Here is a 17,506-nt window from a genome sequence, read left to right as displayed (position 1 = left end):
CTAAATTTCCTCACAGAAAGCAATGTCCTGAGCAAATCACAAATTGGCTTTCTACCAAAATATCGCACAACAGACCACATTTACACTCTCAACACCCTAATTGACAACCAAATAAACAAAAACAAAAGCAAATTATTCTCCTGCTTTGTCGACTTCAAAAAAAGCATTCGATTCAATTTAGCATGAGGGTCTGATGTACAAACTGTTGGAAAGTGGCATTGGGGGGGAAACTGTATAGCCACATAGGGTGGATTATAGATCTGACCAACTGCTGGTGGCCATTTAGAACATTAGAAATCTGCGATTGCCCAATATCCAGTTTTGTCCCCAATATATCTATCAGTAAGACGCCCTGAGAGCTCCAATTCTAGCTTTCTTTCTAGTCCTATTTTCTCATTGATTGGAATCTGCATTGTAAGTTTTTTTGGTGAGTGAGTGTCTTTTGGACACTATATTCAATAATGCTAATAGTGCAATAGTGCAATCTCACCTGTACAGGTAATGACCACATCCGCCTGTCTGATAACTTCACTCAGCTTGACTAGTCTGAGGCCGTCCATGCTGGAGTGGGGGGGGGGGGGGGGGGGGTTGCAGAAATATTTTAAGCATGTTGACACTTGTATCATGATACTTTGTTATAAAGGAAGCAAATTTGAGCTAGCGGCCTGAAGCCATATGTCATACCAGGCCTGAAGGGCACAGATGGGATCCACTTCGGTGATGTATACAATTGCCCCCAGTGCCCTTAAGGCAACACAACAGCCCTTGCCAACCTACAGACAGGGGGTGGGTGTTAGGGGGGGGGTGAGCTATATTCGATCCACAATAAGATATCGAAAACACCTCAAGGCGTGCGTACGTGCGTGTGTTCAAGTTATAATTTACCTCAGGTAAATATGACCTAACATGCGAGGATAGTTCACTTGCAGGATACAACTTTGTTTGCGAATCAAATGTATTTTTTACTAAGCAATAGTGTAATTTAGTTTTATTTTACTAACCTCACCGTAACCACACACCACCACATGCTTTCCGCCTAGCATAACACTGGTAGTTCGCTTTAATCTGTAAGAAATGGTGAAGAACAGTTAAAGCAATGTTCTGGCTTGTGCTGCACCACGTTCTCTCACAAAATGATTCATACCCATCCAGTATAGACTCTCTGCAGCAGTACAGGTTGTCAAACTTCTGTTTGGTTACTGAGTCGTTGACGTTCATGGCTGGAACAGTTAATTTCCCTGCCTTTGACAGTTGATACAGCCTGAAAATTCAAAGAGACATGCTTGTAGAAGAGATTATATGAAATCAGGATATAAAATCTTTAAACATAGCGGGAAAGCGGGAGACATTGAAAGTGGATGGCAAAATAAATAAAATAAAAAAATCTCCCTAAAGGACCATTCTTTATAGTTTTGCATGTTTTAGCACACATTACTAGTGCCCACCATTGTCCAAAGCATTCCATGGTTATTTTTAGATTTTCAAATGTTTTTCCTACATTCCAGGCAGCCTTTAGTTAAGTGATTTCAGTATGGTATGATTTTGGTATGACTTTCTTGAGACCCAACTTTCTTGGGATAAGTAATCCATCACAGTGTATGTCATTACTCATGATGAAGTTGGACAGAGGTCATGTTTTCACCCCATTCCTTTTTGCCATTGCATATCCTGTTTTGGGCGTCCATGTTTAATGCTAAATAAATAGCGGCAATGCTAGCGAGCTAAAATGAAGCCATCCTTGCTCTAGAAAGTGCCAATGTTTCCATCTAGACCACCGGATAGTCAGCAAAGACCTCCGAACATTGCGCGTTTTATCCAAACCACGGAGAGCTCCGTAGATTTCAGCTTTTTAGTCAGCCTGTATAATGGGAGGTGGACGGCAGCACGGTTGTGCAACCCGGTCTAGGATCGCTAAAGAAGGAATTAAAGGCCAAGCCAAAAAAAATATTTAAAAAAAGAAATCAGCGATCCGGTTTGATATCAATAATAAGGCTTATCAGACGGAACATTATGCCAGAAGCAGTTGCTGGTTGGATTCCTTCTGACGTGCAATAGTGCAATAATGTGGAGTTCTATTGTTGGTTTGATTGAATGCCTAACAATTGCCTGTGATGTGTTTCAGTAAGGATTGGGCTGGACCATGTCAGGATATAGCAGGGGGGGTTAAGATGTGCTGTTGATTGATTATTTATGTTGTAGTGTGAAGGATTTATAGTTCATGTAGTTCACAGAAACTTGTAACATTGTATGGTTTAAGGTTATTTATTTATTGTATGCTTATGTATGTATTTATGGTATGTTCTCATTTGAAGACACCCTGTAAATGGTATAGTCCATTATCATTATCTCCAGCTGGGTATAAAAGGCTGCCATTTTGCAGGTGAACTGAAGTCTACTCTGTGCTGGGAGTAGAGAGCTACCTGTATTTATGCCGGTGTAGTGCTCATTTGGTGAATAAACCTACCATTGGTTAACCTTTACCAATGCCTCTGTACTGTTTCCCCAGCCACTAACACGGTCATTCCTACAATGATCATGATCGCGTTTACAAAAAGTATTTTCAGGGTGGAATTTATTAACTTAAAGATGTGGTCCACCAACGCTGACCAAGCTCCTGCAAGCGCATCACTTATGCGTCTGGTTCGACAACAAAAAAAGGTAAGGTAAAAATTAAATTAAAAACACTATTATACACTGCTGGCACTGATTGGCGGATCATGAATTAAACAATTAATACCTGGCTGTCCTGTGTCCTGGCATGCTGTCACTGAAAGCGCTAAGAGTGACAAGAGAATGATACTAAGAACTTACAGCTATATAGTTTTATTTTCTCATAAGTTTTATTTGATTAAATCCTCCACGAGGATAGGTATATAACCATGCCAAAACCGTGCCAGTTGTCCAAGAATTCGAGATATAAAAAATTGCACACACGCACGCACGCACTTCGCCATTTTCCGCCTGAGGCGGGAAAATGGCTGGAACCGCCCCTGTGTGTAAGGGGTTTGTATGAGAATGCAATTATGCAAGAGAGAAGTGGAACGCGAGTGGCAACAGAAGCTAATGTTATGAGCTAACTGAAAGCTTGCTGCACCTGGCAGTTATGACGGAGTCATTCTTGTTTTTGATGGTCAGTTTGCAAAATAAGTCCAGAACCAAGAACAGTTGGCCAGAATCAGAAGTTCAGAACTGGGGGGTTGGGTTGACAAATGATTATGAAACTTGGTTGGAATTATCAGTAGACTACCCTAAAAAGATAATTTTCACTTTTTGGTCAAAAAGGTCAGACGTCGCGTCGCAGATTTCAATTTTTTAAAGGACATAATTGTGTGGTAATGCAGTTGAACGTGCAGATTCTCTAAATATCTCTATCTGGTGGAGACATATAATATGTCTCCACCAGAATTTAAATGTCCATACCTAACGTTCCAAATAGCTAAATTAATATTAGCAGAGCTAATATTGGGTTTATCATGCCTGAATATATATCTGAAAATAATAATTGTAAGCTGATCAGCAGTATAATGATAGGAATACACAAGTTGTAGAGTTCTGAACATTCACATTTCTACTTGAAATTTTAATGAATGAATCTCTGTCAATTGACTATAACCACACAAGGATCTTGAACCAACCTATGGACCCCTGTGACACTTTCTTCCACAATGCCTTTAATCTTCTTGAATAGATTGGGGTACTTCTTGTACAGCCAATGTGTCAGGTCTCCACCGTCATCAAGAATCTGAGAAGGTCAGGGAATTGATGAACAAAATGTAACAATTTAATAATAATAAACCACAGAAAATTCTTTCAACTGGTTGCAATTTGCAACTAGTTGCATTGGTGTGGACTACTACTATATTGCAGTATTTACGATATGTCACATTTTGGTCTTGTAGATCGGCTATTTCCGCTATTTGCCATATGACTACATAGTGTAAGGTTACAAAACATACTATATAATATAAACATAAACATAATATAATGTCCCCCACTCTGTCTTTTTCTTCTTTTTTTTGTAATTCAAACCCTGGAGATCAGTATTACAATGAAGCAGCGCAGCCAGAGTTTTGGTGCATGTCAGAGTACCATGTTAGGCTGCCAATCCTCGTGGTTGACACAGCGATCGATGCACCACCAGAAGTCCTCCTCTGATTCTCCCTTCCATGCGAAGACCGATATCCCTGAGACGGAGTGAGGGGATCATCATAAAATAATGGCGACATAGAGAAAGGGGAGGGATGGATGGATAATAAGGGGCAGTGAGTGAGGAGACATGATCCTCACCTCCCTCCACCAAGGCAGCAGCCACAGGGTTCTGGGTGGAGTAGATGTTACACGCGGTCCAGCGACACTGGGCCCCCAGAGTAGACAGAGTCTCGATCAGCACCTATAGTCAACATATAACATGAATCATCTGACGCTCATATCTTTTCTTTTAAATTGCAATGTTATTTCTTAATCAGAACAATGTCTGAGTGGCTTTACAATGGGCTTAACTGCTACTGTATACTATACAATGGATGGTGTGTCAGTAAAGCCTGTATAGGATTAATAAAAACTTCAGCGACCTCAACCACAGACTGTTTCAGCTGCTACCGTTTAAGCTCAGCTTTTCCACCAGGCTTTGGAACAATGGACACTAATGGCCTGTTGCCTGTTACATACACACATGCATGCATGCACTCAGGCACACAATGACGCAGCTGTGAATACACAAACATACATTTACCCAAACATGTAAACAACTACATTCAAATACATGTATGCACATGTATTAACGCAGGACACACACACACACACACACACACACACACACACACACACACACACACACACACACACACACACACACACACACACACACACACACACACACACACACACACACACACACACACACACTCTGCATGTTTGTATGTTTGCACTTATTGGCACTCAACGTAATGTTTCCTTTCTGCAGTACCTTTCTACGGACTACGGATGTGAATTAGCATCCTTGCTCAACTCTGTCATGTTTACGTCTTCTATATTTAATACTGATGTTCATTAATGTGCTCTGTCCCTATAAAATAAATACAAAAAACACCCAGGTTTCAGTTCCCCTGTGGTTAGGTGAATGTTGGCATGTGCAATTGTCTCTGACTGTGTGCATATATACTGTATGTATGCACATGCATTAGACTTACTGCTGTCTGTGCAGTGATGTGTGTGCATCCCACCACTTTGGCTCCAGCCAGCGGCTTCTCTCCCTCTGCTCTTTTCCTCAGGACCATTAGAGCTGGCATCTCTATATATATATTACACAGTCACAAACCACTGTTAAGGTCTATGTTCTATATTGAGGTCGCATATTATATGCACGAATGTTCTCAACACAAATACACAGTAGGCTAATGCTATATTTATACTCCGTCGTATGACGTTGTTGCCCGTCAAGTTTTGTGAGCTTGGAGATTGGCCATTTTTCCTACGAGTGACAGCGATGTACGATGAAGTATAACTTGGACTTTATGCAAACGGTGGTCTCTAACCTTGCTCCGCGATTTCTATCTCCCTGCGTCCAAATTGGGCACGTTTGATGCTTTTGGTGCAAAAGTCTGACTGGCCCTTGGAGTTCCTCTGCTGTCTCTCCCTCGGAGACGACTCATCCTCAGAGCTGTCGCTGTTCGCTGTGCCACAGAAGTTAGAGAACCAGTCACATGGTAATGTTAGGCTTAATGAAATGGAAACAAAGCCTGAAAACAATTATAGGTTGAAATGTTGTCCACATGGAGAGATGTCGCAATGTTTCAAGAATGTGAATTGGCATTCTATGTAGGCTATTTTCTTTTTTTTGTTTGCCTTTATTGATCATGAAAGTGAAGTTAGACAAGCAACGAGGAGAGAGTGACACGCAGCAAAGGCCATCGGGATCAGGACTCGAACCTGCGGCACGCTGTCAGGCTACATTGAGGTGCCAGGACCACTAACTCAGCCGTTTTTTACAGTATGCTGTGGACAGAGATGATAGTTTTTTAGTTATGTATACCATGCGTGTGTTTGTGCGTGTATCTGTGGTAATCTCGCAAACTACTACTGGTGCTTTCGGTTAAAGCCCAAGTCTGATTTAAACCAACATTAAATAAACATATCTCACACACCTATGATGTGCGTATAGGCTGGACACAGAGAGAGGGGGAGACACAGTTTGATCTTACTGTGTCAGACAGTGTGAGCATCATTAATGGGGCGACTGGTGGAGATTTACACTACACTGATCATCCATTTTCCAGTGCGGTGGGTCTGGATTACATGTCTTTTTGTCTCCGCCTTTGATGTCTGCATGATGGCAGTGATCAGCAGGTTGGAGAAAAGCTCAGACGACCGATTTAAGAACAAATGAAACTGAATTAATTCTTCAGAGGATTTTTTGTTTTAATTAAAGTTTGGCAGAAGAACAAATCTTTGAGACTAATCCTTGAGGCCTCTGTTCGCGTGCTGTTGGGACTTGGGATAAGACCCAGTTCCAACAAAATAGTGGATTATATCAACGACGTGACCAGACTTAAAGTGTGTGTGTTGGTCTGTGGTTTGTGTGCATATGTTTGTGTGTGTGTGTGTGTGTGTGTGTGTGTGTGTGTGTGTGTGTGTCTGTGTCTGTGTCTGTGTGTGTGTGTGTGTGTGTGTGTGTGTGTGTGTGTGTGTGTGTGTGTGTGTGTGTGTGTGTGTGTGTGTGTGTGTGTGTGTGTGTGTGTGTGTGTGTGTGTGTGTGTGTGTGTGTGTGTGTGTGTGTGTGTGCGCGCGCGCGCATGTGTGCACTGTAATACCTGAGCTATAGCTGTCTGTGGAGGACTGGGAAATGGAGCGAGACAAAGAACGGCGGCCAATCTTGCCAGGACGCTTGTTGAACTCCTGCTTCTGTTCAGTGAACTGTATTTGCTGCGGGGACAGAGAACAGATCATATGAGACACATCCATTTTTCACCACAAAACATACAACGGGGCCTAGGCCGGTGTAGCGGTCCAGGCACCCTGGCTGGTAACCTAGTATGACAGTGTGTCGTGGGTTCGAGTCCCGATCACGACAAACCTTACTGTTTGTCTCCCCCACATCTCTCTCCCTGCTTCCTGTCCAGCTACTGTACGTCTATCAATAAAGGCAAAAAAACCCCAAAAATATCCTTTATAATAAACAAAACATACAACGGACAAAGTCCAAATGACATGGGCAAGAATAACCGATCACCAATAAGCAGTGGTGGAAAAAGTACAAGTTCTCGATTGTCAAATGGCTGATATGTATATGGCTGAAGTGGTTAATAGGTTTTGTAATAATAATCCAAATCTACAAAGTAACTAGTGACAAAAAAATATTTGTAGGGGAGTAAAAGTATAATATTTGCCTCTGCGATGTAGTGGAGTAGAAGTAAAAGTATTGGAAATCGGAATTACTCAAGTAAAGTACAAATAACTCAAAATTATAAAACTTTGAATCATAAAAAAAACAAATACCTGCCAATAAGAGATGTCCATCCGCTAATGACAGAATAACTTATCAACCTATCTTCATAGGTCCATCATGATAAAATGGCACACTTTTTTTCTACTCAGTCTGTGTCTCATAGGAGGGCTGTGGGCAGTTCAGAAACCCGTCCACCATCACCATCATCAGATTTTTCTTTAAACAATATTTTTTTCAAAAATGTTTAGATTTGTATTATCATGAGAACGATGGCTTCCATTTTCACATTGCAACTTTTCAGGACTAGAAAGCCTGCAGTTTCTATTAGCTTGGATTCCCCATCGATGATGTCACTGGTGGACGGGTTTCTGAACTGCCCACAGCCCTCCTATGAACACAGACAGAGTAGGAAAAAATGCTGCCATTTTATCATGATTATTGGTGAGGACCTAGTATATGAAGATAGGTTGAAAAGTGGTGAAGACAGTGGTCCTTTAAAACTATGAAAGCAGATATATAATATATATATAGGTGCTGTTTCAACGACCATGAACAGTTCAGAGTTTCACAAAGCATTTGACTGTGTATGCATATTTAATATTCCTTATATGTGTGATGCAAGTAACTTACATTTACGGTACTCTAAATACTTTATTGTACAATTTTGATCTGCACTTTTACTTTACTTCTACTCCACTACATCTCAGACGCAAATGTTTTTTTTATACACTACCCTAACTATTAACAGATTTAGTTACTGGTGACTTTGCAGAATTAGATTATGATGAATAAAAAATATACATTAACTGATCCATGACGATGATACAATTGAGATGATGTTATTATATGCTAAGCTACCCAACAGCACACAGCTACAACATTAAATGTTACAGTAACGCATTAATGCATTTCTACCGTAATTACAATTCAGTAATGTTATATGATTGCAAAATGGGACATTCTGTCAAGTAAATGTTTTACTTGCAAACAGAGTATTCGTATTATGGTATTACTATTTTAGTATAATAAAATCTGATTGTTACAGTAGCTAATTGCTCAGGGAGTGACAGTGGCATTTCACTGTCACTTCCATACACTCACCTACTCTGTAAACACTGTAATTGTGACAGATCCTGCATGATTCCTTTCCCCTTTAGTTCCTTACCCCTCCTTCTATCTGTTTGTATCTCTCCATCCAATTGGGGAGTTGGAAAGCTGGAGTGCTACAGGAGGGGTCCCACTTAGCCATAATCACTCGCTGCTCACATTTGTTTGCCTGTGTTTCAAGTTTCAGTGTACAGACTACAGACTGAGTGCTAACATGTTCCTCCCAAACTCTCCTCCTGTTTTCATTCTCCATACGCATGCATGCACACGCACGCACACACGCGCGCGAACGCACGCACATGCACAGGGGATTTTAGGGCATGGAGCTGATGAGATGTCTGCAATTGAGCTGGCAGCTCCTGAAAGGATTAACCAATATATTTCTACTATATGTCTACTCCTATAAGTCTTTAGTGTATTCTTAAGTGCAGGCTTTCTTTACAATTCAAACTCCATCACTAACATGAATTCCAACCCATTTTAACGCCATCATCCATCAGGTCTACTTTTAACAACCACATTCATTCTCCATATAATAAGGGTCTTATTATAGGCCATTCTCTATTGGTCCTCTTGGGTCTACATATGTCACATGGTTTATGCTATGGGTCCTCTTGGGTCTACACTCTACAGCTTATACTCTAAGGTCTACAGATGTCACATGGTTTAACAGGAAAGCAAATGCAGCAGTAACCAATGCCTAGATTAGAATTGAATGGTAAAACCCACCCAAACCCAAAATGTAGCTCATGTGAGTTTTCCATCAATGATATGCTGATCATTTTAGAGGATAAATGATACCCATGGCCCAGACAACTGGCGGGACTTATCAATTCAATCCAAAGTGTGCCAATTAGAGGGGGAGAACTTAGAAGTGGGGGGAGGAAGCTGGAGCGGAGAGGCTTGTTTGAATTCTGTTTGCCAACACCACTTCTGTGTACAAAACACTGGGAGTTGCCTAGTATTCCTTTAAAGGGTGCAACTTGTAGTTAATAGGTGAACAATCACACCTGCAGTCCTTCCTCTTACCACTAGGTGCCCAGTGCTTCAACGTTGGAGCGCTTCATTGGCCCCTTGGATTGAACCCGGGCCTCCCCACTCGCCAGACCAACACGCAACGCCTGTCGTGCCAATAGGGCTGAGCCCGATTGACAGGGCTGTTGCGGGCTGGGTCTAGGTCAATCCCCGCTTCCGCATAATGCTACACATGCAAGGCACCAACCTTCGCATCAGGAGCAATCGGGGTTCAGAGTCTTGCTCAAGGTGGAAGTAGAGTTACTGTCACAAAACGTAGGCAGAAGAAAGGAAGAAAAGCAAAGAGAATGAGTGTGCCCACTGCTAGCCCTCTAATGACATTCATTCCAGACGCATTAGCGAATTAAGGGGAGAAAAGTGTAACACTCACCAAGGCTTAAGTGACTGATCACTCATGCAAAATTTGGACACTTGCGGTCCACTTACTTCCTCATTAGAGGCAATTAAATTTGAGATGTATGTAATAGTTTCTAGAAAGATCTTGTGGAATACTAGTGTCCTTGAATTTGTTTCTGTAACTTTACTCTGATTTGGCTGCATCCAGTAAGTAAAACCATGGAAAAATGAGTATGGTAATTTCAAGTCCTCTGACAAGGGTATTTTGGTCTGTGTCTTTCTTCAGGGTCCTAACAATGTAATGTAGAATAAAGATCTTAAAAAATTAAGACCAAACCGTCAACAGACCAATCTCATTAATCACATGCACAAACAACTACTGCCTCACAACACACATTCAGTTCTTAGCTTCTTTGTTCTCTAACACCTGTGGGAACCAAAAAAGTTCGCTACAGTCGGGCACAATCATCCTTATTGTTGTTTTTTTCCCTTGTCTTTCTTTTCTTCTGTAGCTGACTAACCAGCTCTGTGATTTGGCTTCAACACACTGGAGTGGAGCCCAAAGGCTATTGTGACCTTGAATGACCCACGCAGCCAACAGCAAATTCCATTTGATTATTATATCCAGTAGTCTGACTGTGGAAGGATTAAGGCCACTTTATTTTTGCTTATGAAATAGCCCAGATTCACTGACATCAATGGTTGACTATACAGTAAATGTTACAATTAAATACTCCACCTCAGCACAATTAAGGGTTTCCCCCTATAGTCTACACTCTACACTCTACACAAAACAGTATAGGTTCATCAAAAGTGTTGCTGCTGTTAGAGATTGCATTTTATGACATGAAGTCCTCAAATTAATTGTCTGGGGTTTCGTTCTATTGACGAGGCAGCTGCTTAATCATTACCAGAGTGGACCAAGCCACAGTACAGTCCAAGTTAACTTAATGATGACATAACTAACTCTAACAGGGCTATGAAATTAGCTTCTTTAACCTTAGCTAGCCACTGTAAAGTACAAAGGCAGTGAAATTCTTCTCATGTCGGTCGTTGTATGTGTCAAATATAATTTAAGAGATGTGTTCCCTGGAAAAGTCCAGACTTCACAAAACTAAACTTAAGCGGATGGATTTCAAAAGCAGAGTATACTCTATTCAACTCTCTCCGACCTTTCACTCACATGCACGTTATTTTGATGATGCTCACGGCCATACAATGATGTCTACATTTGCCATCACAGTACACAGTAAAATCCTTACTATTAGTATTAAGTAATCCATTTGTGTACAATGAGAGTGTACAATGGTACCAAATGAACCCGTATGTGTCTATTGGCTCCATTTGTACACTATCAGAGTTTGAGGTACCTTGATGCAGATGGACTGCACTGCCTCCGTGTCCTTGACTTTGCTCAGGTTTACTAGACTGTACCCCTTCTTCATGGTGGCAGAGACCCTCGCTCAGTGCTGACAGTGAGACACTCCAGACAGTGCTAAAGGCTTGAATGGGATCACTCAAGGAGGCGTTCTCTCTCAGGCAATATAGTGACACGCAGGTGACAGGTGAAGTCTCAAGAGAATGAATGACGCCAAGGATTAAAGAGAGGCTTTGTTTTACAGGAGGGGCTACTGGGAAGATGTGAGAGGAAAGCACGGTGAAGACTGTGAGGGAAGGAGGAGCTCGGTGCCATAAAGGTCAAATATTACCAGAGGTCTAGTGCTGAATATGAATGACATCGGAAGTACGCTTGGGTCTCTTTAGCCGCAAGGTAAACATTAAGACAGCGAAGGCATCTACATGTGTGAACATACGTGTACTGCGTACAATACAGCGTACAGTACTGTACACTTGTTTATGCATGATGAAATGTGTGGGAGGGGGGGGGGGTTGCAGGCCAGGGACTATAAAGCAAAGTATGAAGTGGAAAAATACCCCATTTTACACGGAACAAGCCCTACCAGCATTGACACACACTGGAGCTTGAGCCACATTTCCATCTAGTGAATCAGGAGCCGGAATCTGTGACTCATTGCTCTCGCCGTGTCTACACAATGACTATGTTAACTCCCTCACACATTACAAACGTCCCCGAGGGAGATCGTCCTCTCTGTGCCTTTTCCCTCATAGCCTGTGCAATAAACGTGCAAACGGCCATGCTGGTCAAACATTCATGGCGTTGTGCCGTCAAGGTGAGATCATTGACAGCACAAGTATTACAAATTTGACGCCTCCAGAATTCCCTTGTTAAATACTATACAATACATGCTTGATTCTGATGTGATGGTCTATAAAGGACAAAACTCTCATGTCGTTGTCAATGTCCTATGTGTGAGCCCCTTTTCCACCACAAAATTCAGTGTTCAGAACCCTAAAAGTATTGGTTCAGAACTGGAATCGGTTCCGTGAAAGCATCAAGTTTCCAATAATCTAGAACGAAACCAGTTCTAGAACCAAAGTTATTTTGGTGGAAAAGAGGCCACTGTGTCTCGGTGTCTCTGTGTGCGCGCGTTTGTGCATGTTGCCATAGATTCTCATTCTCACCATATCAGTCTTCAGACCTTCAGTAACCAGCTCTTCTCCAGTGTCGGGTGCATTTCCCCCGTTTCTCTCTCTGCTCTGGTGTGCCATCTGTCTGGTCTGTGCCGCCTGTAGCATCTTCAGCAGCTTTGGGCTGCATACTGCTTGTTCCTCCCGTACACTGGAGCTGGTGTCTGAGGAAGGAGCAACATCTAGCTGCTCCTCCCGTACACTGGAGCTGGTGTCTGAGGAAGGAGCAACATCTAGCTGCTCCTCCCGTACACTGGAGCTGGTGTCTGAGGAAGGAGCAGCATCTAGCTGCTCCTCCCGTACACTGGAGCTGGTGTCTGAGGAAGGAGCAGCATCTGGCTGCTCCTCCCGTACACTGGAGCTGTTGTCTGAGGAAGGAGCAACATCTAGCTGCTCCTCCCGTACACTGGAGCTGGTGTCTATCGCCAGCTCTTCTGCATGCGCCTCGGGGTACACAACAGGTAATGGCAGGTCATCGTCAGCATTGAAGACTTCCATCTGTTCTGTTCCCTCTGACATGACTTTAGTAGCTCGCACTAACAGTCCGCAGTTCGGAACACTCCTGTGTGGTGGGTAAGTAAATGAAGAGTTGAAGGCAGGTCAAGGCGTACACACACACACACACACACACACACACACACACACACACACACACACACACACACACACACACACACACACACGCACACACGCACACACACACTTTCCTGTAAATTGAAACATACCAGCATCCATGCGCTGTGGAGCATGAGTTCCCTTCCCATTGTGGGCCAGTGTTTACCCTAAACAGTGGGTGCTTTGAGGGAGTCTGTCAGTAAGTGCAAAAGTGTACGTTTTCAAACTGCACAATAAAGGAATGTTGTCTCTGGCAGGTAAAATTCATATTTAGTTAAAGAATGATCAGCTTTTGCCATCAAACTGAATATTCAAGCCCAATTTATACTTTGTCGTACGCTGGTCTCATCCACTGAAATTAGCCAATTTACAAGCTAGCTCACACCTCTCAGTTGCAAGACTTTGTGAGCTTGTAGATCTGCTACAGTCAGAACATAAATTAGGAATAGAGTCCCTGCGGCTTGTTCTTGAGTTGTTCCAGTCTGTCAAATTGCTAAATCAGAGTTTGAGTTCAGGCCTCAGTGATCCTGTAGGCTGTGTAGAAACGATTGTTTGTTGTTTTATTATTTATGTGAGACAATGTACAGGCCCAGAACATATTCAGAAGAATATTCTGATAATGAAATAAGATCAATTAAAATTAAATAAATAATTACTGAATAAGATAAAGAATGCACAATGATGCTGGCATTACTTTTTGTTTTATCTGTACAGTAAAAGGTTATAATTGATAACATTCAACCAAATTGCCACAAGGCAACAAACTATTTAAATCTGAAAGATCTTCTATTTACACTAAAAGAGGATAACACAATACAAACAAATGCTTATCAGGCCGTCTGGTCAAGGCTTAGTGTTTCCTCTTGTTCTTGTGTTGTCTTTGATAACACTGCTGCCAAAACACAATGGGTACAGAGAGGCAAACAATGTAGCCTACTTTGTAAACAAACATGCAGTCACGTAATCAGACACATGTGAGTGATATTTGGCAAAGAGATCAAAGGCCACTTCAATACCCAAGGAGTAGAAAATTATCCTCTCTTTTTGTGTTGTGTATTGTGTTCTACAGTATGCTACTATATTCTATCATGTTCTTTTCTTATCTTCTAACCTCTGGCAAGCAGTATGGAGTTCAAATGAAGACAAGTCAATATTGGTACAGGAGGAGGGGATTTGAATGCTTACATACAGTGATGCAGTATAGGCTACACCTTTGTTATAAAACTTTTCCAAACAACATCAGATGGGCAGTAAACATTTCTAAACAATCTTTGACCTCAAAATTGTTAAAAAAAAACAACAACATTGAAATACTAGTTAATTCCACTAGGAGGTGTAGTATTATCACACAGCTGAGGTGGTGGTACTGGTGGTAGGGGGTGGGGGGCAGCGTTTGAAGCCAGAAAGGTCCTCTTTTCTCTGTGGGTGAGGTGAAAGATGCAGATAAAACTGTCCCTGGGTGTGGCTAGAGCACATTTCACCTGGGAGGGTGCGGGGGGGCGGAGCAGTAGCTTGGGGCGCTGCCAGGTGATGACAAAGATGAGGACAGAGGCGTGTATCCCTCACCTCCTGCATCCTGCCCATGGGCTGAACATGACTGATCTGCCCATGGTAACATGGCCCTGAAACAGTAGCTGTTTACTTTCATGCCTGGCTAACCCTGCAGCACAAACATGCTGTGACATTCAAGCCGGAACAATTGTGACCATATATATTGTGCTGAACACGGCATAACAAATAAGTTGTCAACTTTACATAGTGAATGCCATGCTAATAATAGGTAATAGGTTCCAATGTACAAGGTTGTAGATCTGCAAAAGGTGTCACAAAAAAGTAACAAAAAACACCCACATCCTGTCCTGAGGCTATAGGCTGGGTGCTGCAGTGCTGGATCAAAACTTCAATATAAGGTAACAATAAAATCCACACACCAGAATGATGCTCCCCTCGTGGGTCTTTTTTCCCCCTTAGACATAAGGTCTGAGGAAGAGTCTCCCGACTTGAAACATCACCATAAAAATGACCCATGAGGGGAGCATCATTCTGGTGTGTGGATTTTATTGTTACCTAAGGTTGTAGTTCTTACATCAGTTTGATGACCACATCCTCCACCCACAACTGCTGTTGGATGATGAGGTCATACTGCTGCTATGATACATGGTAAATGGTGCATTTATATAGCGCTTTTATCCAAAACGCATTTAAAAAATGTGCATGCTGAAATAAAAGCCTTTGTTCTTGTATTCATAAAAAATCTATACAATTTGAAATCTTGTTTGAAATGTGTAAACCTGCCTACAGATGATGTCACTGGTAGGTTTCTGAACTGTCCAGAGCCCTCCTCTAGATTCTTCCAGGAAATAAAATGTCTGGGTTTCCGAGGCTATCCTCTAGATAGAAATGGTGCAATCTTATAAAGAGCATTAATGAGGCGAGAACCAATTATATGAAGATGAGTTAAATGGGTGAAGTGGTCCTTTAAAACTTAATAGACCTTCTGGTATACCTCTGACTCACTAGCAGCTTCCTGGCTTTGAGGCCTCTCATATACTCACTTTTTGCAACATAATATCTTTTTTTTCCCATCTTCATATTTGTGTTCCTGCTACAACACACCGACCATACCAAAACTCTGAAATATAACACCCCATATGTAGCATCATGCAGCAATGACTCAAAGTGTGTCACACAACAGAGAACTGATTGCATTTGCATTAACATGCATACTGTATTTGGCAAAATCTTTGCAACCTGTTTTGTTAACATAGATTATGCATCTACTGTATTAGTCACACCGGTCTATTTAATATGTTTTCCAAGAAAAGATAAATCCACAGCACTGTTCTGTTCAGTAACCTCATGACTGACACCTATGCGTTTTGGCATTAACCAAAACCCTTCATCAAGGTGTGACTCTAGTCTGTGTTCATTTTCAAGCATGCCCTGTCTTCTGGAATGTTGAGCTGTTATTACACATATCACATATTGTAAAACATCTTTGGTGGGACTTGGTCATGTTTACAATCGCTGTGGTAGCAACAAATTCTGCACCAACCATGTACGAATTCTGCCCCAACCATGTCATGTAAAGTTTTTGTGAAACTTTTGATTATTGGTTTTTCTTTCTTTTCAAAATATTTTTATTTAGGTTTTATAACAGAAGCCCAAGGGCAATTATGAATGTCATCAAGTCACAGGTTCTTAGAAAAATAAATAAAAATAAAACATCAGATTTTACACAAGAGTACAGCCTTCAGTGGTCAAGTGTAGTCAGTTACATATAAGGAATAGGTTAGACCACTCTTAAGTATCAGTGACTCAGAGGTAAACAAACATAAATCTCAGAGATCATAGGGCAGACATCATCATCATTTTTCGACCGCGGTCGAGATCATGGATTTCACAATGCTATGCCAGACTTTCCGGTCCTTCATTGCCATCCCCAGTTCCTGCTTACTGATGCATGTGTCCCTAGCTATGACATCAGGGAACGTCAGTTTTCTACCTCTGGTCTGCTTTGAGGCAGGACTCCAGAGAAGAAGGGAAGATATAACCTCATTGTCAGCTCTGTACAGTTTGCCGGCCACTTTGAGAATGCCTTGCTGGCATTCTCCAAGGCCCCATTTCTATATATTATTGTTGTTGATTATGTTCTTCATATGTCAGTTGATGCTATCAATGATAAGGGCTACCAAATAAACCCTAGGACATCATGCTTATCAGTCAATCATTGGAATACGCTCAGGCTCTCCTTCAGTCTCTTGAGCAGACCTCCAACTGTGTTGGTCTTTATCTGAACGAGACGAAAACTGAATACGTAAATATATCCTGTTTTAGAGGAACAACACTCCTCTAAAACAGGTTGATGACTACAAGTATTTGGGTTCATATATATCTTCTTCCCAAAAGGACTTTCAAACTAGGAAGGGTATGGCCTGGTCAGCCTGCAATGACATGCATAAGATCTGGTCATCTCAGCTTAGTAAGATGTTAAAATGAAAAGACTACTGTATGTTGTTGCGCAAAACATGCCCCTTCAAGACAAATTTTTCTCCCCTTCAAGTCCCAATTTATTAAAGCCAATTCCCAATAATTATTGGTTTCTCAACAGGTGCATGATACAATTATAGACCTGAAAGGTCTGTCCTCGGAGCAGGTCTGACTCATAACTCACAGAAAGATTTTGTAAATTTTAAGTTTAGTCATCAAACTTATTATAGCGATTATTATACTGTCAGTCTCAGCCTGGTCAAATGTCGTCCCCTGGCTATGGTGTGAGTGGAAGCAGACCAATGGAGAAAATAAATCGTTGACCAGTCCTTGCAGCAGATAGGATAGTAAGGATAAGAGAAAGTGACGCGCCGAGGACACAATTTGACAGCCACACGGTGAAGTGAGGTTCAAACAGTGACACTAATG

At 41.8% G+C, this 17,506-nt stretch overlaps 1 protein-coding gene across 3 annotated transcripts in view; it reads right to left on the bottom strand.

Annotated features, from left to right (window-relative positions):
• The window catches only part of LOC310857016 (S-adenosylhomocysteine hydrolase-like protein 1), a gene marked incomplete at its 3' end in the record, with an annotated part of 18,985 nt that extends 6,175 nt beyond the window's left edge, over positions 1-12,810 (bottom strand). For 2 of the 3 annotated variants that reach the window (XM_083762612.1, XM_083762613.1), the window contains exons 1-12: positions 12,467-12,571; positions 11,293-11,531; positions 6,810-6,921; positions 5,535-5,672; positions 5,190-5,290; positions 4,288-4,390; positions 4,090-4,184; positions 3,636-3,742; positions 1,145-1,261; positions 1,002-1,065; positions 685-773; positions 491-561 (exon numbers count right to left, since the gene is read on the bottom strand). In XM_083762612.1, coding sequence (XP_083618738.1) covers positions 491-561; positions 685-773; positions 1,002-1,065; positions 1,145-1,261; positions 3,636-3,742; positions 4,090-4,184; positions 4,288-4,390; positions 5,190-5,290; positions 5,535-5,672; positions 6,810-6,921; positions 11,293-11,367 — 1,072 coding nt within the window. In that variant the 5' untranslated portion in view covers positions 11,368-11,531; positions 12,467-12,571. Of the gene's footprint in view, positions 1-490; positions 562-684; positions 774-1,001; positions 1,066-1,144; positions 1,262-3,635; positions 3,743-4,089; positions 4,185-4,287; positions 4,391-5,189; positions 5,291-5,534; positions 5,673-6,809; positions 6,922-11,292; positions 11,532-12,466 lie in introns of all 3 variants that reach the window. The other variant, XM_083762611.1, reaches the window with a different exon arrangement.
• Positions 12,811-17,506: the final 4,696 nt, after the last annotated feature.

This window comes from Protomyctophum parallelum (assembly GCF_964188405.1).
Source record: "Protomyctophum parallelum genome assembly, chromosome: 4".
Lineage (NCBI taxonomy): Eukaryota > Metazoa > Chordata > Actinopteri > Myctophiformes > Myctophidae > Protomyctophum > Protomyctophum parallelum.
Note: the sequence above shows the minus strand (reverse complement) of the source record. Positions and strands in the feature narration are given on the sequence as shown.